Below are 26,428 nucleotides of genomic sequence, written 5' to 3' on the forward strand. Positions count from 1 at the left end.
ACTCATCTGTCACACACAATATCAAGTTCTCTATTAACTGATGTATAAGACACCATTATGTGTGATCATGTTAAGTTTGTAAGACAGGGTGCCGAGGCACACTCATCTGTCGCACACAATATCAAGACCTTGCTAATAAATGATACATGGCACTATTATAAGTGATTGACTCCAGTGTGTATAAAAGTTAGAAGCAGCCTTAATTCTGGTTTCCCATATTAAGGATATTCTATTGCACTGATCATAGCTGTTAGTGCAAAACTGCAGCTTACGTGTACCTTACATTAAAAATGGTAGAACATAATTTTTTTCCAAATTCTTAGAAATAAATTGGATTAAAGACAGAGAAAAGGTAAGGTATTTAGATATTTTGTAACTTTTCCAGTTCTGACCTGGGTAATATCTTAGAGAGAAGGTATCCCCAATATTACAGGTAAGTTCGGTCAAGCATATAGAGATCTCACCTACATTTGCAGCGCAGGTCAAGCATATAAAGATCATCTATACTGACAGAGCAGGTCAAGCATATAGAGATCTCACCTATATTGACAGAGCAGGTCAAGCATATAGAGATCTCACCTATATTGACAGAGCAAGAATCTCCTGTGAATCCAGCAGAGCAGAAACACTTCCTGCGGATGTTGTCATAGGGTGTACAGGTGCCTGCTAAACATGGGAACACATTACACGGCTGCCTCAGGCTGGTACATCTGAAATATTACACAAACAACAGCATGATAAACTTACGTTACACCACAGTTATATCATACATGAACATAAACCACAATGTACAAACAAAGCAGTGACACACACCAAATACATATACATAACTCACCTGGTACCAGAGTAGCCGCTGTAAGATGGACACAGACAGTTGTAGCTGTTCAGGGCATCTTGACACACCCCTCCGTTCCTACACTGATGTCCCACACAGTCATCTCTTTGAAACTCACACAGATCCCCTGATGATCCAGCTGCAGACAAAACCAGGTAACATTTCTGGTTAGTACCATGGACACACAAGCAGTTAACATAGATCTGATGTATGTTGAATACAATTTCCCTTCTTTCCCTGACGAGCACTGTCCATGACACACATAAGAGAGTAATCTATCAGAGAGACAAGGCTATCATCCCATACTACAGACCTCCTGAACTGTCAATCTGACGCCCCACACATTGGTTACAGATGTTCAATCTTTTTCACCAGGAATGGAATGAAAAGTAACGTCAAGGGAAGAGGTGGTGGGACATTGGATGGTGCAATCATCGAAGCCTCAGGTATGGAACAGATATACATGTACAGCCCATAAGACGACATAATCAAGAGTCGAGGCTCAAACAGTTGGTTTCTGTAGATTGCTGTAGTGAATAGGTCATTATAATGAACATGAAAAGATGGGAGTGGGAGAAGAGATGATAGGTGAGTAGGGATCAGTTGTGTAGTTTATTATGGTTTGATACACAGTGGTGAAACAAATCATGTGGATGGTTGTGTGTTTCCCACAGGCTCTGCCCGGTTTCCTCCCACCATAATGGTGGCCACCATGAAGTGAAATATTCTTGGGTATGGCATAAAACTCCAATCATTTGAATTTCCCAGGGGAGGAGTGGCAAGCCTATTGGTATACTTATGTGGACAGTCATAGCATGCCTATTGGTATACCTATGTGGACAGTCACAGCAAGCCTATTGGTATACTTACGTGGACAGTCACAGCAAGCCTATTGGTATACTTACGTGGACAGTCACAGCAAGCCTATTGGTACACTTACGTGGACAGTCACAGCAAGCCTATTGGTATACTTATGTGGACAGTCACAGCAAGCCTATTGGTATACTTAAATAGACAGTCACAGCAAGTCTATTGGTATACTTGCGTGGACAGTCACAGCAAGCCTATTTGTATACTTACGTGGACAGTCACAGCAAGCCTATTGGTATACTTACGTGGACAGTCACAGCAAGCCTATTGGTATACTTGCGTGGACAGTCACAGCAAGCCTATTGGTATACTTACGTGGACAGTCACAGCAAGTCTATTGGTATACTTGCGTGGACAGTCACAGCAAGCCTATTTGTATACTTGCGTGGACAGTCACAGCAAGCCTATTGGTACACTTATGTGGACAGTCACAGCAAGCCTATTGGTATACTTACGTGGACAGTCACAGCAAGCCTATTGGTGTACTTATATGGACAGTCACAGCAAGCCTATTGGTACACTTATGTGGACAGTCACAGCAAGCCTATTGGTATACTTACGTGGACAGTCACAGCAAGCCTATTGGTATACTTACGTGGACAGTCACAGCAAGTCTATTGGTATACTTGCGTGGACAGCCACAGCAAGCTATTGGTATACTTACGTGGACAGTCACAGCAAGCCTATTGGTATACTTACGTGGACAGTCACAGCAAGCCTATTGGTATACTTACGTGGACAGTCACAGCAAGTCTATTGGTGTACTTATATGGACAGTCACAGCAAGCCTATTTGTATACTTGCGTGGACAGTCACAGCAAGTCTATTGGTATACTTGCGTGGACAGTCACAGCAAGCCTATTTGTATACTTGCGTGGACAGTGACAGCAAGCCTACTGGTATACTTATGTGGACAGTCACAGCAAGTCTATTGGTATACTTATGTGGACAGTCACAGCAAGCCTATTGGTATACTTGTCATGGAAAAAATTATTAGACCACTCATATTTTCTTTGGTTTCTTGTTCATTTTAATGCCTGGCAACCCGAAAGGTGTATTAACCGAAGATTACAATGAATACGACAAAAATCCAGCTGATTCCATAATACTTTGTCGTATTTGATATGCTTTAAGGTCAGTTGTATTCCTAGGGTGTATGCGAGGCAATTTCATGCTTTCCATTTACATGCAGACTTACATAAAGAGTGGTTTCCTGTTTACATGTAGGCTTACATAAATAGGGGTCTCTTGTTTATATATTAAGACGCAGCACAACTCGGTAGTTGTCAGCTCCCATAATGCCTAAAACGAAAGAATTATGTGGAGCCAGAAAGGCAGCCATCTTGGCACAGCTGGATACTGGATTGAGCGAGCGACGAGTGGCCAAAAAACTGAAGATCTCTAAGACAGCAGTTCATTACACTAAGAAAAAGCAAGCCGAACATGGTACTACAAAACTGCTAGCTGGTCGAGGCAGGAAACGTCTTTCTACCCCACGAGATGACCGAGCACTCATCCGGTCCTGTATCAAGAATCGTCGTCAGACCTCCAGAGACCTTAGAAATGAGTGGGCATTGTCAACAAATGTGACTTGTTCAGCAAGAACAGTTCGAAACCGACTTCTTGAAGCTGGTCTAAAGTCGCACAGGGCACGGAAGAAGCCCTTCATCAACGAGAGGCAGCGGAAGGCCCGCTTGCGTTTTGCGAGGGATCACAAGAATTGGACTGTTGATGATTGGGCTAAAGTTCTCTTCAGTAATGAATCCAATTTTGAGTTGATGCCTACTCCAGCCAACTTACTGGTTAGGAGGAAGCCTGGGGAAGCCTACAAACCAGACTGCCTTGCTCCTACTGTAAAGCATGGGGGTGGATCAGTGATGATCTGGGGTTGTTTCAGTATGGGTGGAACAGGACAGATGCAGTTGTGTGAAGGGAGAATGAACCAAGTCACATACAGAGCTACTCTTGAAAACAGTCTTCTTCCGTCAGCTGCTAAACTCTTTCCTTGCTCGAATGACTGGATTTTCCAACAAGACAATGCCCCTTGCCACACGGCAAGGTCAGTTAAAACCTGGATAGAGAACCGGAACATTCGAACCATGAATTGGCCTGCTCAGTCACCTGATCTGAATCCAATTGAAAACCTGTGGAATATTATCAAGTTCAAAATGGAGAACCACAAGCCCAAAAACAAAGCAAATTTGTTCGAATTTTTGCAACAGGAATGGGCTGCTGTGACCGCAGGGCAATGTAACAAACTGGTGGAGAGCATGCCAAGGTGCATGGCTGCAGTCATCAAAAACAATGGGCATGCAATCAAGTACTAACTCCCGTATGTGACTGTGAGTCATGTGACTACGTCACTAGCAGACAGGAGAAAAAATGAAATGCCAAAATGTTTTTGAGAATACAGTTGCCACATCTACAGATGTATGAACTTAAGTGATTTTGGTCATTGTCAAGAAAGTCATAGAGAACTGATAGATATCACCTCTTAAATAAAACCCTTATGAACTATTTCTGTTTTCATCACTTTCTTTGCCCAAACAAATGTTCCTTCAGTTGTGCAAGGGGTTTTAAAATGAACAAGAAATGGGAGAAAGCAAGGGTGGTCTAATAATTTTTTCCATGACTGTATGTGGACAGTCACAGCAAGCCTATTGGTATACTTATGTGGACAGTCACAGCAAGTCTATTGGTATACTTGCGTGGACAGTCACAGCAAGCTATTGGTATACTTACGTGGACAGTCACAGCAAGCCTATTGGTATACTTACGTGGACAGTCACAGCAAGCCTATTGGTATACTTATGTGGACAGTCACAGCAAGCCTATTGGTATACTTATGTGGACAGTCACAGCAAGCCTATTGGTATACTTACGTGGACAGTCACAGCGGAATGTCAACAGGGACAGGATACAAGTGCCTCCATTGTGGCATGGGCTGGTTGCACAGGGGTTGATAAATTCCTCACATCGACGACCAGTGTAGCCTAAAACACACAGGTTAGAAAATAGGATGTGACAGAAATCTAGGTATCAACCAGACTAATTAAATTAAAATCTGTCCACAGTTTGAGGTCCTGAGCTTATCGCCAAATTGTTACAACTTTATGAAAATTCTTCACAATTTACAGTCTTGCTATATTTTTTTTTTACATCAATGAAATAATTGGAATGACATTATCAATTGTTTATTGACAGTGTAATGTAGCATATTTTTGAACAGTAGTCATTATGTCTAACATATAGATATTGTATTGTTATATTATTGATACTGTAAGACATCTTAAAAGGCACACACACCTGAGGGGCAGTTTGTACAATAGTAGTCATAGTAAGCCACACGGCAAATCCCTCTCACACACGGGTTAGGGCTGAGGCACAGCTTCTGGTCTGAAAACAGGACCCAAAATCAACAGAATTACATTCATTACATTCAACTGTACACAGGTGTGCGTGTGTGTGTGTGAAGGCCTACCTGTGCCTAATATGAGCCGCAGTCTGTCAGCGAATCTAGATCACAAAAGTGTCTATTTCAGACAAAGAAATGTCAGTTAGTCTGCCTACATGTCTCTCTCTGTCTGGCGTACAGTGGTGCATGTACAGTAGGTTTTATCCATGTAGATGTCTGTCTGTGTCTGGCAAACACATGTAGTTTGCATTGGAAACTTTATTACATAAATCTGTCTACATGTCTGACACAGGTGTCTGTTTTGTGTGAGCATACTTACATGAGTTGACACAGGCTGTAAGAGTGGTAGATCCAGTACGAGAAGTGTGTTGGGTGTCAGGACATGCGATACACTTGGTCTGTTTGGGGCTGGACTGGTAGGTGTTCAGGAGGCACTGAGTGCAGGGCTGAAGGCCATCCACCGAGTATGACCCAGGGGCACATTGTTCTGAGGAGAAAAATAAGATATAAAGAAACATTGCTTTAAGAATAGAACAGGCAACATCAGGGAAATCTAGGTATTGCTTTAAGAATAGAACAGGCAACATCAGGGAAATCTAGGTATTGCTTTAAGAATAGAACAGGCAACATCAGGGAAATCTAGGTATTGCTTTAAGAATAGAACAGGCAACATCAGGGAAATCTAGGTATTGCTTTAAGAACAGAAAGACAACATCAGGGATTCATGCACGGGATTTCATATACATCAAAATATCAGTTTGTAAAATTGAGTTTAAAACTCAATTGTGGTGTCGGAAACTGAATATTTTCTGCCAAAAAAAATGTGAACAATGTGAAAAGAAGTAATTACACTCAATTTAGTTGCCGATAACTGAATGTTGAAATAACATGAGAAAAGTGAATTCATACAGCTAACCTTTCTAAAACAAATTTCAAAAGTTTGTTTTTTACAGCATTGTACATGGTCCTATTTCCATTGTCTAGACACTGCACATCCAAACATGTTCCTGAGGCTCTTAACAATAAACTTTGTCAATGAATGTACGTATCAAACAGAAATGGTGTCTTGGCTTTCGTTCATTATCCTGATGGGCATGCTTATTACTTATTCAGTTAAAAACAAAGCAGGGTTAATCTAAGTACATGTAGGTGACATAGAGGGTAGTGTTTGTATTTATCTCCACATTATGCATGCTTGGTTGGTCAGGGGTAAGATCTAGCTGTGTCAAGTAGGTGTAATATTGTAAAAGTGTCAAGTCAGCAGAATCATAAGAAATTCCATTCAGAGCAGATTTTACAAATTTATTCAGTTGGATAAAAAAAGTAAGGCAAGAAATCTATTGAGATAAAGATCTTATTACACATTTCCAATATTTATCTGTCAAATAGAGGAAGCCTAATGTCAGGTGACTGCCTCACAAATAGACGAAGCCTAATGTCATGTGACTGCCTCATAAATAGAGGAAGCCTAATGTAATGTGACTGCCTCACAAATAGAGGAAGCCTAATGTCAGGTGACTGCCTCACAAATAGAGGGAGCCTAATGCCAGGTGACTGCCTCACAAATAGAGGAAGCCTAATGTAATGTGACTGCCTCACAAATAGAGGAAGCCTAATGTCAGGTGACTGCCTCACAAATAGACGAAGCCTAATGTCATGTGACTGCCTCATAAATAGAGGAAGCCTAATGTCATGTGACTGCCTCACAAATAGAGGAAGCCTAATGTCAGGTGACTGCCTCACAAATAGAGGAAGCCTAATGTCAGGTGACTGCCTCACAAATAGAGGAAGCCTAATGTCATGTGACTGCCTCACAAATAGAGGAAGCCTAATGTCAGGTGATTGCCTCACAAATAGAGGAAGCCTAATGTCAGGTGACTGCCTCACAAATAGAGGAAGCCTAATGTCAGGTGACTGCCTCACAAATAGAGGAAGCCTAATGTCATGTGACTGCCTCACAAATAGAGGAAGCCTAATGTCAGGTGACTGCCTCACAAATAGAGGAAGCCTAATGTCATGTGACTGCCTCACAAATAGAGGAAGCCTAATGTCAGGTGACTGCCTCACAAATAGAGGAAGCCTAATGTCAGGTGACTGCCTCACAAATAGACGAAGCCTAATGTCATGTGACTGCCTCACAAATAGACGAAGCCTAATGTCATGTGACTGCCTCACAAATAGAGGAAGCCTAATGTCAGGTGACTGCCTCACAAATAGAGGAAGCCTAATGTCAGGTGACTGCCTCACAAATAGACGAAGCCTAATGTCAGGTGACTGCCTCACAAATAGAGGAAGCCTAATGTCAGGTGACTGCCTCACAAATAGAGGAAGCCTAATGTCATGTGACTGCCTCACAAATAGAGGAAGCCTAATGTCATGTGACTGCCTCACAAATAGAGGAAGCCTAATGTCATGTGACTGCCTCACAAATAGAGGAAGCCTAATGTCAGGTGACTGCCTCACAAATAGAGGAAGCCTAATGTCAGGTGACTGCCTCACAAATAGACGAAGCCTAATGTCATGTGACTGCCTCACAAATAGACGAAGCCTAATGTCATGTGACTGCCTCACAAATAGAGGAAGCCTAATGTCAGGTGACTGCCTCACAAATAGAGGAAGCCTAATGTCAGGTGACTGCCTCACAAATAGACGAAGCCTAATGTCAGGTGACTGCCTCACAAATAGACGAAGCCTAATGTCATGTGACTGCCTCACAAATAGAGGAAGCCTAATGTAATGTGACTGCCTCATAAATAGAGGAAGCCTAATGTCAGGTGACTGCCTCACAAATAGAGGGAGCCTAATGTAATGTGACTGCCTCACAAATGGGGCAAAAGATAAACACATAACTAAGAAGATTAAGCTAAATAAAGTGTCATTTTCTCATGGAAAATAAAGCAGAAAAAGTATATTTAAAAGAAAATTGCAGTATTAAGTAAACAGCAAGTATTTAAACTAGATGAAGAGAAAACCTCTTAGCTTCATGATGCTGAGTTTGTCCTCAGCACAGCATTCACCCACATGGAGTGGTTACTTACGTATGCAGTCGCTTCTGCTTCCCTTGCCAGGTCCTCTGGTGAAGGTACCCGAGGGGCACAATGCACAGAATGTGGTGTTGAGGGAGTAGGTGTTGATAGGGCATTCATTACACGGGGCCACACCCAGTGGGGACACCATTCCCTCAGGACACCTTCCTGGGAGACAAATAACAGGTACCGTGTACATGAACAAATGAACAAAAAGTCAAATAACAGGTAAAGTGTACATGAACGAATGAACAGAAAATTGTGGCAATTCATCTTACCCATGTGCGTGTATCAACAGGAATGGAATACCCATATGAGTGAGGATTGTCTAGTAAATTACAAAAGATCCTCTGTGTAGCACCACTGTTACCTGGATGTATCTCTGTACATGTATCTCTGTGGCAGATACGATGGCCAATGTTATTGTTTCCCACGATGAACCTAGTGTCAATGTGAATATCTAACAATAAACCTTACATCTGTTTTTCTCACCTTTCACTTTATCTTTATATAAATGTGTATAGCAGAGAATGTAGTGATTACATTTCTCAAAAAAAAAAAAATTTCTCGGATTAGTAATTCAAACGACACTTGAAAAATTGATAGAATTCCCTATGCATTACACCAACATATACATGCACCAATCATGCTGACAGGAGAAAGACAACATTTCACGCAATGGTTAGTACATAAACTGGTGTATTGTTTAATCGCAATAGCGGGAATAACTTTATTGTACAAACAACGCAGAAATCAAAAAGAGAAGTGGATAATGTGATTGAGAAATATGGTAGACGGGGTGCTGACGTTTTCAAAACGGAGATGTGATATGAACAAATAATGAGGTTTTCTTAATAACATGACAACATCAAAGTGAAAGGAGTAGATGGCGAGGTCCTTGCACGATGTGATTTCATACAAACAACAACCAACACACAGACAAACCTACCAACGCCTATAACTGGAAACAAGGTCAGAAAAAAACAAAACCATCAGCAACACACAAATGACTATACGTACATGCAAAACAAACCAAGATCACATACATCATCATGCGGGACGACAACCATGCAGTGATTGTCAGACATACCCTACCATAATTCAACATATAACGCAAACTAAGCATTTACCAGTTTAATCGCTACATTTCCTACCGCAGTGACTGTCAAACATACCCTACCATAATTCAGCATATAACGCAAACTAAGCATTTACCAGTTTAATCGCTACATTTCCTACCGCAGTCATTGTCAAACATACCCTACCATAATTCAGCATATAACGCAAACTAAGCATTTACCAGTTTAATCGCTACATTTCCTACCGCAGTCATTGTCAGACATACCCTACCATAATTCAGCATATAACGCATACTGAGCATTTACCAGTTTAATCGCTACATTTCCTATCGCAGTGATTGTCAGACATACCCTACCATAATTCAGCATATAACGCAAACTAAGCATTTACCAGTTTAATCGCTACATTTCCTACCACAGTGATTGTCAGACATACCCTACCATAATTCAGCATGTAACGCAAACTAAGCATTTACCAGTTTAATCGCTACATTTCCTACCGCAGTGACTGTCAGACATACCCTACCATAATTCAGCATATAACGCAAACTAAGCATTTACAAGTTTAATCGCTACATTTCCTACCGCAGTGACTGTCAGACATACCCTACCATAATTCAGCATATAACGCAAACTAAGCATTTACCAGTTTAATCGCTACATTTCCTACCGCAGTGATTGTCAAACATACCCTACCATAATTCAGCATATAACGCAAACTAAGCATTTACCAGTTTATTCGCTACATTTCCTACCGCAGTGATTGTCAGACATACCCTACCATAATTCAGCATGTAACGCAAACTAAGCATTTACCAGTTTAATCGCTACATTTCCTACTGACAACCTAGAACATACAACAGCAATTTTCCAAACTATAAATACATCTCATGTTGCCACAACACAAAAATGATTCCTCTCAAAAGATATAAAAGGATAATAAGATAATCCAGAAGATATAACATATATCTATAACAATCGTGAAGTGTCAAAAGTGAATTGAGGTCATAACCGGTTTCCAATACCCAGATATACTTACTGCTGCACTCATCAATGGATCGGGCCCCCACGGTGGTGGAGCGTGACCCTGCAGGACAAGCTGGGCAATAATCAGCACCCAGGGTTTCCCGGTATGTGTTTGCCTTACATGGGACACACACTCGACGATCCTCTGTGTAGTAGCCAAGCGGGCACTCCACTGTAACATACACATCAACAACACATCAGCATCTGGCAGTAAATAAGACACTGCGATGTAATGAATAAAATACAGTGTGAAGCAGTGAGACCAAGTCTTTACCAAGTATTTAACAACAATACAACATTACGAGATGTAAGTGTGCGATACCATTTCTATGTTCAATATGGAATGGATTCAAGAGGGGTAGTTCACACAGAAAATCATTCAACCCACATGAATTACAGTTTTGATAATGAACTCATCAGATGGACATTTCATATAACCCTGAATATGTTCAACACTATTACAGTGGTACCACTTACAGCAGTAAGTCCTGGGGTAATCTGTTCGTTGTCTGAATTCCTCATGGCCAACACACTCAAAGTCGTTATATGCCATGCCATCAAACTGCATCTGTAGGGTGGGGCAGCCATTCTGCTGGTTGGGGTTGAGGGGTGTGATGTTGGTCAGGTACTGGAGTTGGGGCTGGTTAAAAGCTCTGAATATGTAGGCAGCACAGGTGGTGTATGGACGGTTATCATAGCGCCTAGGGCCTATCTCCAGACTCAGTCTCACACGTACCTGTACAGGTAAATCCATATCAAACTTGTCATGTGGTGTCAAATTCATACTGGTCAGATTCATTTATTTACTTGTTCCACTGCTGTTTAAAATCATACAGAACAACTTTTTCTGTTACATGTCAGCAGTTCAGTTCCTGTGTGAAGGAAACTGCAGTGCATGGAGTCGGACAAATGTTAGACATGGAAGAGATAATCGTGTGTATATTCAGAGATCTGAGAGCATACTCTACACATCATCAATATGAAGTACACATCACCTGTGCCCAGCCTCCTACCAGGACTCACCTCTTCCCCTCCTGTGTTCGTGGATGCCACAGTGACATTCAGACCACTCGTCACCAGACTGACCGTCACAGCGGGCTTAACATCCTTACATACAGTCTTAGTAAAGATGTCCATGAGAAGACTGACCCCTGTGGTCAATTGCTGGCTGTACACATTATTACAGCCCTGGCTAGTGAGGGTCGAGGGCTTGGGGTAATGTAGCTGGAACTCTTGTCGGTATGTTGGGTAGTGCATAGCTGGCAACACAGAAGGGTTAGGTACAGATTTGAACTGCGACATTTCAGTTATGTAACAACACAAAGACAAAATGTTATGCTTCTTCAACTTCATGTGGGATTCTTCATCAGTGCATGTATACATTTAGTCTAGTATTGCCCTTTCTTTTAACATCACAAATGTGAGATGAAATCACAGAAATACATGTAGAGTTCGGCAATAGCTTTATGTTTATAGTGAGCACACATATATACTAACACATGGTACAATTGTACACTGATGGCCAGCTAAAGGCCCATTTAAAAGCTATGTTCAAACTTCCAGCCCACATTTAGTTGCCAGTTTGTCTCATACCAAAGGTAAGTTTCAGACAAAACTTCTGTCCAAGTTCAGATTTCAGTCAAACCCATAATAAAGCCTTTGACCCGGTTCAAATCCAAACCCCAAGCTAGCTCCAAATGAAAACCCAGCCAAAAGTTTTTCTTCACTCAAACTTAAGACCCACAAAAAGTTTAAGTTTACGGCAAAGTTCCATCATGTTACATTACATCACTGATCCAGTATTACTACCACTCACCAAATGCTCCATCATGTTACATTACATCACTGATCCAGTATTACTACCACTCACCAAATGCTCCATCAAGTTACATTACATCACTGATCCAGTATTACTGCCACTCACCAAAAGCTCCATCATGTTACATTACATCACTGATCCAGTATTACTACCACTCACCAAAAGCTCCATCATGTTACATTACATCACTGATCCAGTATTACTACCACTCACCAAAAGCTCCATCATGTTACATTACATCACTGATCCAGTATTACTGCCACTCACCAAAAGCTCCATCAAGTTACATTACATCCCTGATCCAGTATCACTACCACTCACCAAAAGCTCCATCATGTTACATTACATCACTGATCCAGTATTACTACCACTCACCAAAAGCTCCATCAAGTTACATTACATCCCTGATCCAGTATTACTACCACTCACCAAAAGCTCCATCATGTTACATTACATCACTGATCCAGTATTACTGCCACTCACCAAAAGCTCCATCAAGTTACATTACATCCCTGATCCAGTATCACTACCACTCACCAAAAGCTCCATCAAGTTACATTACATCACTGATCCAGTATTACTGCCACTCACCAAAAGCTCCATCATGTTACATTACATCACTGATCCAGTATTACTGACACTCACCAAAAGCTCCATCAAGTTACATTACATCACTGATCCAGTATCACTACCACTCACCAAAAGCTCCATCAAGTTACATTACATCACTGATCCAGTATCACTACCACTCACCAAAAGCTCCATCATGTAACATTACATCACTGATCCAGTATAACTGCCACTCACCAAAAGCTCCATCATGTAACATTACATCACTGATCCAGTATTACTGCCACTCACCAAAAGCTCCATCAAGTTACATTACATCACTGATCCAGTATTACTGCCACTCACCAAAAGCTCCATCAAGTTACATTACATCACTGATCCAGTATTACTGCCACTCACCAAATGCTCCATCATGTTACATTACATCACTGATCCAGTATTACTGCCACTCACCAAATGCTCCATCATGTTACATTACATCACTGATCCAGTATTACTACCACTCACCAAAAGCTCCATCAAGTTACATTACATCACTGATCCAGTATTACTGCCACTCACCAAAAGCTCCATCAAGTTACATTACATCACTGATCCAGTATTACTGCCACTCACCAAAAGCTCCATCAAGTTACATTACATCATTGATCCAGTATCACTACCACTCACCAAATGCTCCATCAAGTTACATTACATCACTGATCCAGTATCACTGCCACTCACCAAATGCTCCATCAAGTTACATTACATCACTGATCCAGTATCACTGCCACTCACCAAATGCTCCATCAAGTTACATTACATCACTGATCCAGTATTACTGCCACTCACCAAAAGCTCCATCAAGTTACATTACATCACTGATCCAGTATTACTACCACTCACCAAATGCTCCATCAAGTTACATTACATCACTGATCCAGTATTACTACCACTCACCAACACACTCAGGGACCTTCCTGCTCCAATCCTGACCATCATCACACTCCATCCTCAGCTCCTCAATGTTGATGTTCTCATAGAAACCATAGCCGGGATCACACCTGATATCACAGACGTAGCCCACCTGGGGGGCACTCTTAGGCAGGCAGAAGGCCCTCCCCTTACGCACCACTAGAGACCAGGGTCTACACTTTGTACCTGCCAACAAACACAAATCATTAGTAACTTACTCAAGGGCCTCTGACTATGATCTTTACCATGTGATAAAATTTAGACATAAACCTTCTTATAACCCCAGGTAGTATATGATATTTAACGTCCTATACAAATGACTGATCAGACTCCAGTTTAATCTTAAACTGCCGAATAAACCACTTTAGTCTTAATTACCATGCACCATGGGCACAGTACATGCGCTACAGAAAAAAAACAAGTGATGAGTATCAGTCTGCTTTAGTCCTGATTTAATGCAGCCAATTTGACAGCCTTCACCAATCTGAAACAATTCAGTGAGTCAGCTACAACATCAGATTTGAAGTGCGTACCTGTGACAGCCACCTGTATGCGACTGGTGGCCGTGTTACCTGTCCTATCCTCCGCAGTGCCGGTGATGTAGTGGATACGGTCAATGTCATCCTTGGTCAGGTTCATATAGGGAGGATCAAAGTAGAGACTGGTAGGATACTCCTCACCGGTGACAGTCCAGCCAAGTGATGACGGATTGACAGTGACAACCTCTGTGGGGGAGGTGATCTCCACATGGACTGAGCTGGGGCCACTGATCTGAGGGGGCCGTTCATCTGACATGGTAAGAAGGTAAGATACAACCACTGTGAGTATTAATGCCCCCACCCCTGCTTTTGATACAGAACAATACACATGTATACTTTAGTATATTCAGAGGGAGGAACACACAGTATATTTAGAGAGAGGTATACAGAGTTTTAAATGCTTGATAGAGCAGAATATATGCACCAATCAGAGGGATCTAATCACCAATCTATCTCAGAGGGAAAGATAATAAACACATGATATTGTGACATATATCTCAGAGGAAGGATAATAAACACATGATATTGTGACATCTACCTCAGAAGGAAGGATAATAAACACATCATATTGCGACATCTACCTCAGAGGGAAAAGTAATAAACACATCATATTGTGACATCTATCTCAGAGGGAAGGATAATAAACACATCATATTGTGACATCTACCTCAGAGGGAAGAATGATAAACACATCATATTGTGACATCTATCTCAGAGGGAAGGGTAATAAACACATGATATTGTGACATATATCTCAGAGGAAGGATAATAAACACATGATATTGTGACATCTACCTCAGAGGGAAGGATAATAAACACATCATATTGCGACATCTACCTCAGAGGGAAGGGTAATAAACACATCATATTGTGACATCTACCTCAGAGGGAAGGGTAATAAACACATCATATTGCGACATCTACCTCAGAGGGAAGGGTAATAAACACATCATATTGTGACATCTATCTCAGAGGGAAGAATGATAAACACATGATATTGTGACATCTATCTCAGAGGGAAGGGTAATAAACACATCATACTGTAACATCTACCTCAGAGGGAAGGATGATAAACACATGATATTGTGACATCTACCTCAGAGGGAAATACAATAAACACATCATATTGTGACATCTATCTCAGAGGGAAGGGTAATAAACACATCATACTGTGACATGTACCTCAGAGGGAAGGATGATAAACACATCACCTTGCAACATCTACCTCAGAGGGAAGGGTAATAAACACATCATACTGTGATATCTACCTCAAAGGGAAGGATGATAAACACATCATATTGTGACATCTACCTCAGAGGGAAATACACATCATATTGTGACATCTACCTCAAAGGGAAGGATAATAAAGACATCATATTGTGACATCTACCAGATACCTTCATTTTTAATCAATAGTTGTATCTTGGTCACAAATATAAAAGACTGATAGCATTCTGTAAATAAACATATTAAGGCTTGACTAAATTTTGCTGCAAATATAAAGACATATACCTTGATTTGCTTATTTCTTTATCTGGTTGATTGTTTATAACCAGACAGGTACCTTGAATTTTGATGTTAATGATACAGGTGGCAGTGTTGGAGGCATGGTCCGTGGCAAAGTATGTGACCTCCAGGTCTGTGGAGACAGGAATGAAGGGGCTGAAGTTGGTAGGGCTTGTGCGGGTGCTGGCAATAGCTCCAGAGTTGTCCTGTGCCACAGGAACCGGGAAGCCTGGGGATTTGTGCACCTGAGTCAGGATCACTTCTGTGGGGCAATTAGTAAACACAGGCCTCTCCACATCTGTAATGACAAGACAAAACAACCTGAAAATTCATATATTACAATACCATGCCATGTTAACCTTATCTGATTAATAACTGAAATGCTAACATTTTATTTATTAACAAAAATATATAGCTTGACATTCAACAAGACTTCATAGCTCATCCAAACAACAACATTCAAGAAGTCTCTTCTCATGAGCAGCACAGATTTTCCTCTGTCAGTGTTGATTAAGAACATAGAGATAAATGGTCAAACCATGCAAAAGCAAATCCACATATGTGTATTATATTTATTAAATTACTTATTAATTTTCTTTTTTCATTTTTTATTTATTTCATTGGTGTTGCACACCTTACTCAAGAATATTTCACTTATATCACGCTCAGTTGGTTAGTGCGCTAGTGCAGCGTAATGATGGTGGAGCCTCTCACCAATGTGGTCGCTGTGAGTTCAAGTCCAGCTCATGCTGGCTTCCTCTCCGGCTGTACGTGAGAAGGGTTTTCAGCAACCTGCGGATGGTCATCGGTTTCCTCCAGGCTCTGCCCGGTTTCCTCCCACCATAATGCTAGCCACCATCGTATAAGTGAAATATTCTTGAGTATGGCGTAAAACACCAATCAAATAAATAAATAAATTAACTTATATCACAGAGACCAGCATTATGGTGGATGGAAACCAGGCACATGTATGTAACAAGAGTCTTTTATGTTACTGTCTGAGTGGTTTGAGAGTGTACACAATAATTTGTCTTTCAGTTAGGAGTCTTCACAACCTATATCCAAACCATGTAATAATTCCATGGTAGAAGGTCACTCACCAACACAGACGGGCACAGAGCCGTTCCAGGAGAGGGGCACGGGCGAGGCACTGGCATTGTATATACACATGATAGGGGTAGGTGGGTCAGGCTGATAGCCAGGCCTCAGACAGTTCCAGTGTACCAGGCTGTACTCCTCATACGATGTGGTCACCTGAAGTCCATCCAATGGCCGACCAGGGTCCAGACAGGTGGGTCCTGAGAGAGATGGACACAGGTAAGTGGTAAGCTCATAACAGATACGTGGCCAACTCAAACCAGATAAGTGGTTAACTCACCCGAGGTAAGATAACGTACACGCCTTTCATCATTGACTATTGAACTTGGTATGGTTAGAGCACTTTATAGCTGGTTGCAAAACAAAGTACTGATTCAACATAAACAATGCAAGAAACCTTATACCGATACGGGTATAGTAGTTCAGTGGCTTCCTATCTACAATTTGCACGTTTATCAAAATAAAATTTTATGCAGAATGAAAGACAGCCATTGAAAACAGGGTCATGAATGGCAGACTTACAAATGTCATCCATGTATGCAACGAAGCAAGTAATTCTGGGGACATAATCCAAATATTTCAAAATCTATTTAAAACATTATATTTGAACATCAGCAGGAAGGCTTCCATACATACATATACATATATATATATATGTTAATTATGACTGATTGTATATGTAGACCACAATGAATCCTGATAATCAATATCTTAGGTTCAATATCATACAAATGTGTACAGCATACCCTACACATATCTGGTTCTGTTAATACAGGTACTGAGTACATCGGCACAGTGGACATTTGTTTACCTACTTGGTATAACATTCAACATTATGTTAGCAATATGGGGATGAAATACTTCCTTAAATTCAAATGAATACTTGTTAGTATGATTCATACATGTTGTTAAGAGTTCCTCCACAGTAAAATTATGGTACATGTCACTTCTTGAATTGTTTGCCAATTCTTTATCTTTAGTTATCTTTAGTATTGTCATGTAGCTGCTGTTAGAAAAAAAAACACCTTCATCCTTTAGTAAAATTCTCCACACAGTTAAGCAATTATTACTGACATATTAGTCTACCAAGACAATCTGTAATTAAACATTAAATAATGTCTAGGCCAAAACGGTTAGTAACAAAGCCCACATCTGCGGCTACTAAACAAATGAATCCATTAGAAATAACACTGTACCTCTTCTGGCTGTCCCAACTGTAAAGGCAAAGCACAAGTAAGAGTAAAACAGGCATGCAAATTGTGAGGAGAAAGAGGAGCATGGTCACACAGGCAGACTGCAGACAGACAGATCATGCGGGGGTTACAGGGTGCACCTGATGAATTTTCACTGTTATGAGTATGGAATCAGTTAACACTGGTTAGTCTGAACGACTTGATTGTAAGAGTATTGTCCTTTCCCATACACCGTATTTTTGATGTACATGTAGGCCGATATACAAATTGTGGGTACATTTCTGATACACTGTATCTCCTTCCTAGTGCTTAACCATGATCCAAAGGTGTGGTACAGGTTTGTATCTGTCAACAGTCATGTTGGACACTATTTCCACCACCGTTAGAAAAAGCGTTAAGTTTTCATCAACGAACAGCAAACATACACAAAACAGATGTCCATGTGAATCTTTTTGCCTCATATAAATGCTGTAAGTAAAACTGTGAAGGCTGCTGTGTGCTCAGACGGTTTGTCAGCAAGCCCTTGAGCTGGGTAATTGCACCCAGGCTGTTCATTAGAGAAGGGCAATGTTGTGCAGCTTGATCTATGTATTTGCACCCAGGCTGTTCATTAGAGAAGGGCAATGTTGTGCAGCTTGAGCTGTGTATTTGCACCCAGGCTGTTCATTAGAGAAGGGCAATGTTGTGCAGCTTGAGCTATGTATTTGCACCCAGGCTGTTCATTAGAGAAGGGCAATGTTGTGCAGCTTGAGCTGGGTATTTGCACCCAGGCTGTTCATTAGAGAAGGGCAATGTTGTGCAGCTTGAGCTGGGTATTTGCACCCAGGCTGTTCATTAGAAAAGGGCAATGTTGTGCAGCTTGAGCTGGGTATTTGCACCCAGGCTGTTCATTAGAGAAGGGCAATGTTGTGCAGCTTGAGCTGTGTATTTGCACCCAGGCTGTTCATTAGAGAAGGGCAATGTTGTGCAGCTTGAGCTGTATATTTGCACCCAGGCTGTTCATTGGAGAAGGGCAATGTTGTGCAGCTTGAGCTGGGTATTTGCACACAGGCTGTTCATTAGAAAAGGGCAATGTTGTGCAGCTTGAGCTGTGTATTTGCACTCAGACTGTTCATTAGAGAAGGTCAATGTTGTGCAGCTTGAGCTGGGTATTTGCACCCAGGTTGTTCATTAGAGAAAGGCAATGTTGTGCAGCTTAAGGTAGAAAAAAGGCTACGTACACGTACCATCGCAGCTCAGGCTTCCGTAGTCCCACTTCCCATCAGAATCACAGCGAATGATGTTGTCCTGCCGGGAACTAGAGCCCTTGACCACCCACAGGGGACCACGGCAGTTAAAGGTGAACTGGGCAGGGAAGATGGTTGAGGTAAGTGTGTAGGGCAGGGAGCCACTGATCTGCATCGGGGGACCACAGTTTACTACTGTAAACAAATACATCAGCTGTGTTTTAGAGAGATGACTTTCAAAGTCTGAGATTTTTGCTTTTTTTTTTTTTTTTTTTTTGAGGTGCTCTGAGGTGAGGCTCCCTTGGGTGCCTACTCAACATAGCCAAGTATACAATGTAGTTGTAAGGAGGATTTTCTAGTGCTTACTTTCATAAAAAAAAGTTATCCTTCTGATGAAGGAGGAATCCTTTACATCATAAATACTGCTTTCTTTTTTTTTTTTGATGCAACAAAACATCTACGATAATACAACCCTGAAACAGAACACATACAAGAAGCCTGCAAAGTGATGTACTGAGCATGTTGACCATGTGGTAATTGTACAAACCTGGGCAGGTGAGGCTGTCCCCGATGAGCTGGTAACTGTCCGTCTCCTTGTTGTACAAACACTGCCTCTTACGAACCTCCTGTACCCCATTAGGTAGAGTACATGTGTACTGAATAGTCTCTCTGTGAACTGCGCTGCCCAGTTTGGAAGGGGTTGCTGGATTGTCCAAGGGCAGCTCCGCTGGGGGACATGTGATTGCTTAAACAACAACATTGATCACAATAATATCAAAACCTGACTTGCCACTTTCAGATGTTATTATTCAAACGGGTATTAATAAAGATTCCCTGTATCACAATGACAAGTAGAAAACTAACTGACCACACCACATCTTATAGCTAGGTGAACATGACTTACCTGTACAGGTGGGTACAGCTAAGTCCCAGGCTCCGTTAGACTGACAGGTGGAGACAGGTGAGCCATTCATCTTATAACCTAAATTACACAGGTACTGAATGGTGTCCTCATACACGAAGGTTGTTTGTGAGGACAGAACACGGCCATTGACTAGGGTAAGGGGACGTGTTGGACATGGCAAACCTGCAGAACACCCAAACAAGCATGTCAGTACACAGACGTTTCAGTCTTGAAAAAGGACTGGTTAATACACAGGAAAGGTTAATACAGACTGAGCCTCTATAACGATATGGCTCATGCGGACTACTGTATAAAAATGTAAATGACGTGGGGATTTCTTCAAAGATATGGCGGATGTGGACTACTGTATAAAAATATGGCTGACGTGGACTACTGTATAAAAATATGGCTGATGTCGACTACTGTATAAAAATATGGCTGAGGTAGACTACTGTATAAAAATATGGCTGAGGTAGACTACTGTATAAAAATATGGCTGATGTGGACTACTGTATAAAAAATAAGGCGGATGTCGACTACTGTAAGAAATGGCTGATGTGGACTACTGTATAAAAGAGTGACTGATGTGGTGATCTGTATAAAGGAAGGGGCTAACAGATGTGGGTTCCTGTATAAAGGAGGGGACTGATATGGCATGGATGCAGATTTCTGTAAGAGTATGGGGCCGATATGGGATGAATTTGGATTGCTGTATAAAGGAATAAAGGACTGCAGGGCTTCATACAAGTTGATTTTACGCAGTATTTGGTGGTAAAATTCAGTCAAAAACTGAATACTGGGATTACAAAAGTTCAATTCTGGTACAAACATTCAAATTTTTGGAGAAAAACTGAATTGCATTCAACAACATATGCGTAGCATTGAGCAGTTTTCAGGTTAAAATGGCAAAAAGACGACCTACTTTTGCCAACACAGTTTGAGCAAATGGACTCAAGCTGTGTTGGGCCCCCACCCACAGTGTTCAAAGATGAACTGCCACCACAGAAGTCCTTCACTGTCCTGATTAGAGACCAAGCATCCTTTTGACACTTAATGCTAATCACATAAGCACCTGTGTTCAGCAAACATTGTGGTCAGTTTTAAGTTGGCATCAACCATTATGTTCTTCCACTCCTGAGGCCCCAACTTGAGCCTATTATGTAGGTGCCAGAAATGTATAGTTTGGGACATCCCATATTAAGCAAAAAGGTTAGTCAGGTATACGTGTAAGGATAATTTTCTCCCCTCAATAGCATGTCATGGATCATGTAATTTGTATGCTTTCCCGAGCTGTCACTGACAATCAACCCACTAATGCCAAGGAAACTTTGGTGGATAGGAAGTGTATCCTTTTACGGATATATTGTTGCGATGTGAAAACCGCAGTAGAGGCACTTTAAAAGACAGGTGCATTTTCCAAAAATTCGCACAGGGAAGTTCATATAAAAGGACGAGGCTGATGTTTCACCTTTAAACTTCATGCAACACAACATGATCTTGGCTCCCCTCTTCCTAAAGTATAAGTGTTTTACAGGTGATGTAAATTATATCAATGCTATTCAGTGCTCTGAGGTGAGGCTCCCTTGGGTGCCTACTCAACATAGCCAAGTATACAATGTAGCTGTAAGGAGGATTTTCTAGTGCTTCCTTTTATAAAAAAAATTATCCTTCTGATGAAGGAGGAATCCTTTACATCATAAATACTGCTTACTTAGCAAGACAAAATTTAACCAACAACAACTGAACCTACACGGTGTATGATCATTTCATAATACATGTATATCTCTAGTCTGAGCCGGATAAGCCTTATCCCTGTATTTTGCACATGTCTACTTTTGATATAATGTTTGTTAGTTCCTTTCTTTCCTTTAACATAACATCTGCATATGCATCACCATTGTTTATAACTGTTTTATTATACAATGTACATGTATATCTCTGATCAGGATACTATACATGTAAATGTATCTGTACATATGAACAATAAAATCATAATCAGAAATGAGCCTCACATGAAATTAATCTTTCTGTATAAAGGAGGGGGCTGATACGGCACAGATGTGAATTTTTGTATAAGGCAGAGGCACAGATGTGGGTTTCTGTATGAAGAAGGGGACTGATATGGGATGGATGTGGGGTTCTGTGGACAGGAGGGGACTGATATGAGATGACTGTGGATTTCTGTATGAAGAAGGGGACTGATATGGCATGGGTGTGGAATTCTGAATAAAAGAGAGAATTGATATGGGACGACTGCGTTGAAGAAGGGGACTGATGTGGGATGGATGTGGGCTTCTGTGGAAAGGAATGGGCTGATATGACATGGATGTGGAATTCTGTATAAAGAAGGGGACTGATATGGGATGACTATGGATTTCTGTACAAAGAAGGGGACTGATATAGGATGGATGTGGATTTCTGTATAAAGAAGGGAACTTAGATGGCATAGATGTGGAATTCTGAATAAAGGAAGGGATTGATATGGGATAAATGTGGATTTCTGTATAAAGAAGAGGATTGATATGACATGGGTGTGGAATTCTGTATAAAGAAGGGGAATGATATGGGATAAATGTGGATTTCTGTATAAAGGGGACTGATATGGAATGAATGTGGATTTCTGTATAAAGAAGGGGGCTGATATGGGATGGGTGTGGATTTCTGTAAAAAGAAGGGGATTGATATGGGATAAATGTGGATTTCTGTATAAAGGGAACTGATATGGGATGGGTGTGGGTTTCTGTATAAAGAAGGGGATTGATATGGCATGGGTGTGGAATTCTGTATACAGAAGGGGATTGATATGGGATGAATGTGGATTTCTGTATAAAGAAGAGGATTGATATGGGATAAATGTGGATTTCTGTATAAAGAAGGGGACTGATATGGGATGAATGTGGATTTCTGTACAAAGAAGGGGACTTACATGGCATGGATGTGGAATTCTGTAGAAAGGAGGGGACTGATATGGGATAAATGTGGATTTCTGTATAAAGAAGGGGACTGATATGGCATAGATGTGGAATTCTGTATAAAGAAGGAGATTGATATGGGACGAATGTGGATTTCTGTATAAAGAAGGGGACTGATATGGGATGAATGTGGATTTCTGTACAAAGAAGGGGACTGATATGGGATGGATGTGGATTTCTGTACAATGAAGGGGATTGATATGGGATAAATGTTGATTTCTGTATAAAGAAGGGAACTGATATGGGATGAATGTGGATTTCTGTATAAAAGAAGCGAATTGATATGGGATAAATGTGGATTTCTGTATAAAGAAGGGGACTGATATGGGATGAATGTGGATTTCTGTACAAAGAAGGGGACTTACATGGCATGGATGTGGAATTCTGTAGAAAGGAGGGGACTGATATGGGATAAATGTGGATTTCTGTATAAAGAAGGGGAATGATATGGCATAGATGTGGAATTCTGTATAAAGAAGGAGATTGATATGGGACGAATGTGGATTTCTGTATAAAGAAGGGGACTGATATGGGATGAATGTGGATTTCTGTACAAAGAAGGGGACTTACATGGCATGGATGTGGAATTCTGTAGAAAGGAGGGGACTGATATGGGATAAATGTGGATTTCTGTATAAAGAAGGGGACTGATATGGCATAGATGTGGAATTCTGTATAAAGAAGGAGATTGATATGGGACGAATGTGGATTTCTGTACAAAGAAGGGGACTTACATGGCATGGATGTGGATTTCTGTACAAAGAAGGGGACTGATATGGGATGGATGTGGATTTCTGTACAAAGAAGGGGATTGATATGGGATAAATGTGGATTTCTGTATAAAGAAGGGGACTGATATGGGATGAATGTGGATTTCTGTATAAAGAGGGGATTGATATGGGATAAATGTGGATTTCTGTATAAAGAAGGGGACTGATATGGGATGAATGTGGATTTCTGTATAAAGAAGGGGACTGATATGGAATGAATGTGGATTTCTGTACAAAGAAGGGGACTGATATGGGATGGATGTGGATTTCTGTACAAAGAAGGGGACTGATATGGGATGGATGTGGATTTCTGTACAAAGAAGGGGACTTACATGGCATGGATGTGGAATTCTGTAGAAAGGAGGGGACTGATATGGGATAAATGTGGATTTCTGTATAAAGAAGGGGACTGATATGGCATAGATGTGGAATTCTGTATAAAGAAGGAGATTGATATGGGACGAATGTGGATTTCTGTATAAAGAAGGGGACTGATATGGGATGAATGTGGATTTCTGTACAAAGAAGGGGACTGATATGGGATGGATGTGGATTTCTGTACAATGAAGGGGATTGATATGGGATAAATGTGGATTTCTGTATAAAGAAGGGGACTGATATGGGATGAATGTGGATTTCTGTATAAAAGAAGCGGATTGATATGGGATAAATGTGGATTTCTGTATAAAGAAGGGGACTGATATGGGATGAATGTGGATTTCTGTACAAAGAAGGGGACTTACATGGCATGGATGTGGAATTCTGTAGAAAGGAGGGGACTGATATGGGATAAATGTGGATTTCTGTATAAAGAAGGGGAATGATATGGCATAGATGTGGAATTCTGTATAAAGAAGGAGATTGATATGGGACGAATGTGGATTTCTGTATAAAGAAGGGGACTGATATGGGATGAATGTGGATTTCTGTACAAAGAAGGGGACTTACATGGCATGGATGTGGAATTCTGTAGAAAGGAGGGGACTGATATGGGATAAATGTGGATTTCTGTATAAAGAAGGGGACTGATATGGCATAGATGTGGAATTCTGTATAAAGAAGGAGATTGATATGGGACGAATGTGGATTTCTGTACAAAGAAGGGGACTTACATGGCATGAATGTGGATTTCTGTACAAAGAAGGGGACTGATATGGGATGGATGTGGATTTCTGTACAAAGAAGGGGATTGATATGGGATAAATGTGGATTTCTGTATAAAGAAGGGGACTGATATGGGATGAATGTGGATTTCTGTATAAAGAAGGGAACTGATATGGAATGAATGTGGATTTCTGTACAAAGAAGGGGACTGATATGGGATGGATGTGGATTTCCGTACAAAGAAGGGGACTGATATGGGATGGATGTGGATTTCTGTACAAAGAAGGGGACTTACATGGCATGGACGTGGAATTCTGTATAAAGGAGAGGATTGATATGGGATAAATGTGGATTTCTGTACAAAGAAGGGGACTGATATAGGATAGAAGTGGACTTACGTATACAGGTGTGGTTAATGGAGAAAAGATGCCAGACTTCTGTGCCGTCTTCCCCCAGCAGATAGCGTCCGTGCTGACCAAATGACCGGTATAACTCATAGCCTCTGTCACACTGACAGCTGTAACCTCCTGTTAAGTCCACACAACCCTGGTGACAGTAGCCCTCGTCACACTCATTGATGTCTGAGGACAGAAAGCCAGCATTGTGATACGATTAGCATACAAATGGCACAGCTACATCATAACATCTGCAATTAACTGTCCACAGTGTCTCATCACAGTGTAATAAAGCAGCAGATCATTGCCAAATCAAATACTTCTTGAGTTTTAGGAGATTGTTTGGATATGTTAATAGATGTCCCACAGGTTTGTCAGTTGTGAATACAGGTAATGACTTACTCAGACAAACATTGGTTTGGTTCACGTTCTTCCTGTAGCCAGAATAACATGTACACTCAAAGCCACCTGGGCTGTTAATACAGCCTTGCTGACAGCCAGATATCCCAGAGATACACTCATTAATGTCTGCCAAAATAAACCACATCACACAATCACAAATACACATCAATTAAAACACTATATCAGTTTCACAGAATCAAAGCAAATGCAATAATATTTATATAATAAATATTATTTCCAACAAAGTTTTGCCTTGAACTTGTCCAAACACAAAAACTGTTGAATATAAGTATGTACATGTATGGAGACTTGTGGCATGACGCATGATTACCTTCGCAGGTGGGGTAATCATCAACAGCACACCTGTATGGGTTCAGGCCCTTCACAGTGTAACCTGGGTTACACTGAACCTGCACAGAGTCCCCTGCTGCATACGTTCTCTCTCTGTTTAGGGTAATACCATTCTCCAGCTCAGGGATGTTACATAGTCTCTCTGTAACACAAGTACACCTCAGGGTCAAATCAGGTCAAATTGGGGTGAAATTAGGTCACAGTGAGTTCAAATAATATGGTGTCTAAGATTCAACGTCATTTGAATATTCTATACTGGATATACCCTATTTTCTCGACATAAACAAATTACAGCTATGTGACATGATGAAAATTTCAAGATCAGCTCTACTGAACACAAAAAACACACATGTACTGTTCTCCATGTAAGGCTA

General features: G+C 41.0%; 1 protein-coding gene across 1 annotated transcript in view; it reads right to left on the reverse strand.

Annotated features, from left to right (window-relative positions):
* LOC135465672 (uncharacterized) overlaps positions 1–26,428 on the reverse strand; it is a 56,939-nt gene that overhangs the window by 14,126 nt on the left and 16,385 nt on the right. The window contains exons 18-37 of the mRNA XM_064742981.1: positions 26,035–26,196; positions 25,704–25,829; positions 25,305–25,487; positions 20,061–20,243; positions 19,704–19,901; positions 19,157–19,351; positions 17,934–17,951; positions 16,740–16,937; positions 15,698–15,937; positions 14,128–14,382; positions 13,580–13,780; positions 11,275–11,510; positions 10,729–10,987; positions 10,265–10,423; positions 8,159–8,314; positions 5,440–5,607; positions 5,012–5,101; positions 4,588–4,698; positions 836–974; positions 580–710 (exon numbers count right to left, since the gene is read on the reverse strand). Of these exons, the coding sequence (XP_064599051.1) occupies positions 580–710; positions 836–974; positions 4,588–4,698; positions 5,012–5,101; positions 5,440–5,607; positions 8,159–8,314; positions 10,265–10,423; positions 10,729–10,987; positions 11,275–11,510; positions 13,580–13,780; positions 14,128–14,382; positions 15,698–15,937; positions 16,740–16,937; positions 17,934–17,951; positions 19,157–19,351; positions 19,704–19,901; positions 20,061–20,243; positions 25,305–25,487; positions 25,704–25,829; positions 26,035–26,196 (3,408 nt within the window). The remainder of the gene's footprint in view (positions 1–579; positions 711–835; positions 975–4,587; positions 4,699–5,011; positions 5,102–5,439; positions 5,608–8,158; positions 8,315–10,264; positions 10,424–10,728; positions 10,988–11,274; positions 11,511–13,579; positions 13,781–14,127; positions 14,383–15,697; positions 15,938–16,739; positions 16,938–17,933; positions 17,952–19,156; positions 19,352–19,703; positions 19,902–20,060; positions 20,244–25,304; positions 25,488–25,703; positions 25,830–26,034; positions 26,197–26,428) is intronic.

The sequence above is a fragment of the Liolophura sinensis genome, chromosome 1 (genome assembly GCF_032854445.1).
Source record: "Liolophura sinensis isolate JHLJ2023 chromosome 1, CUHK_Ljap_v2, whole genome shotgun sequence".
Lineage (NCBI taxonomy): Eukaryota > Metazoa > Mollusca > Polyplacophora > Chitonida > Chitonidae > Liolophura > Liolophura sinensis.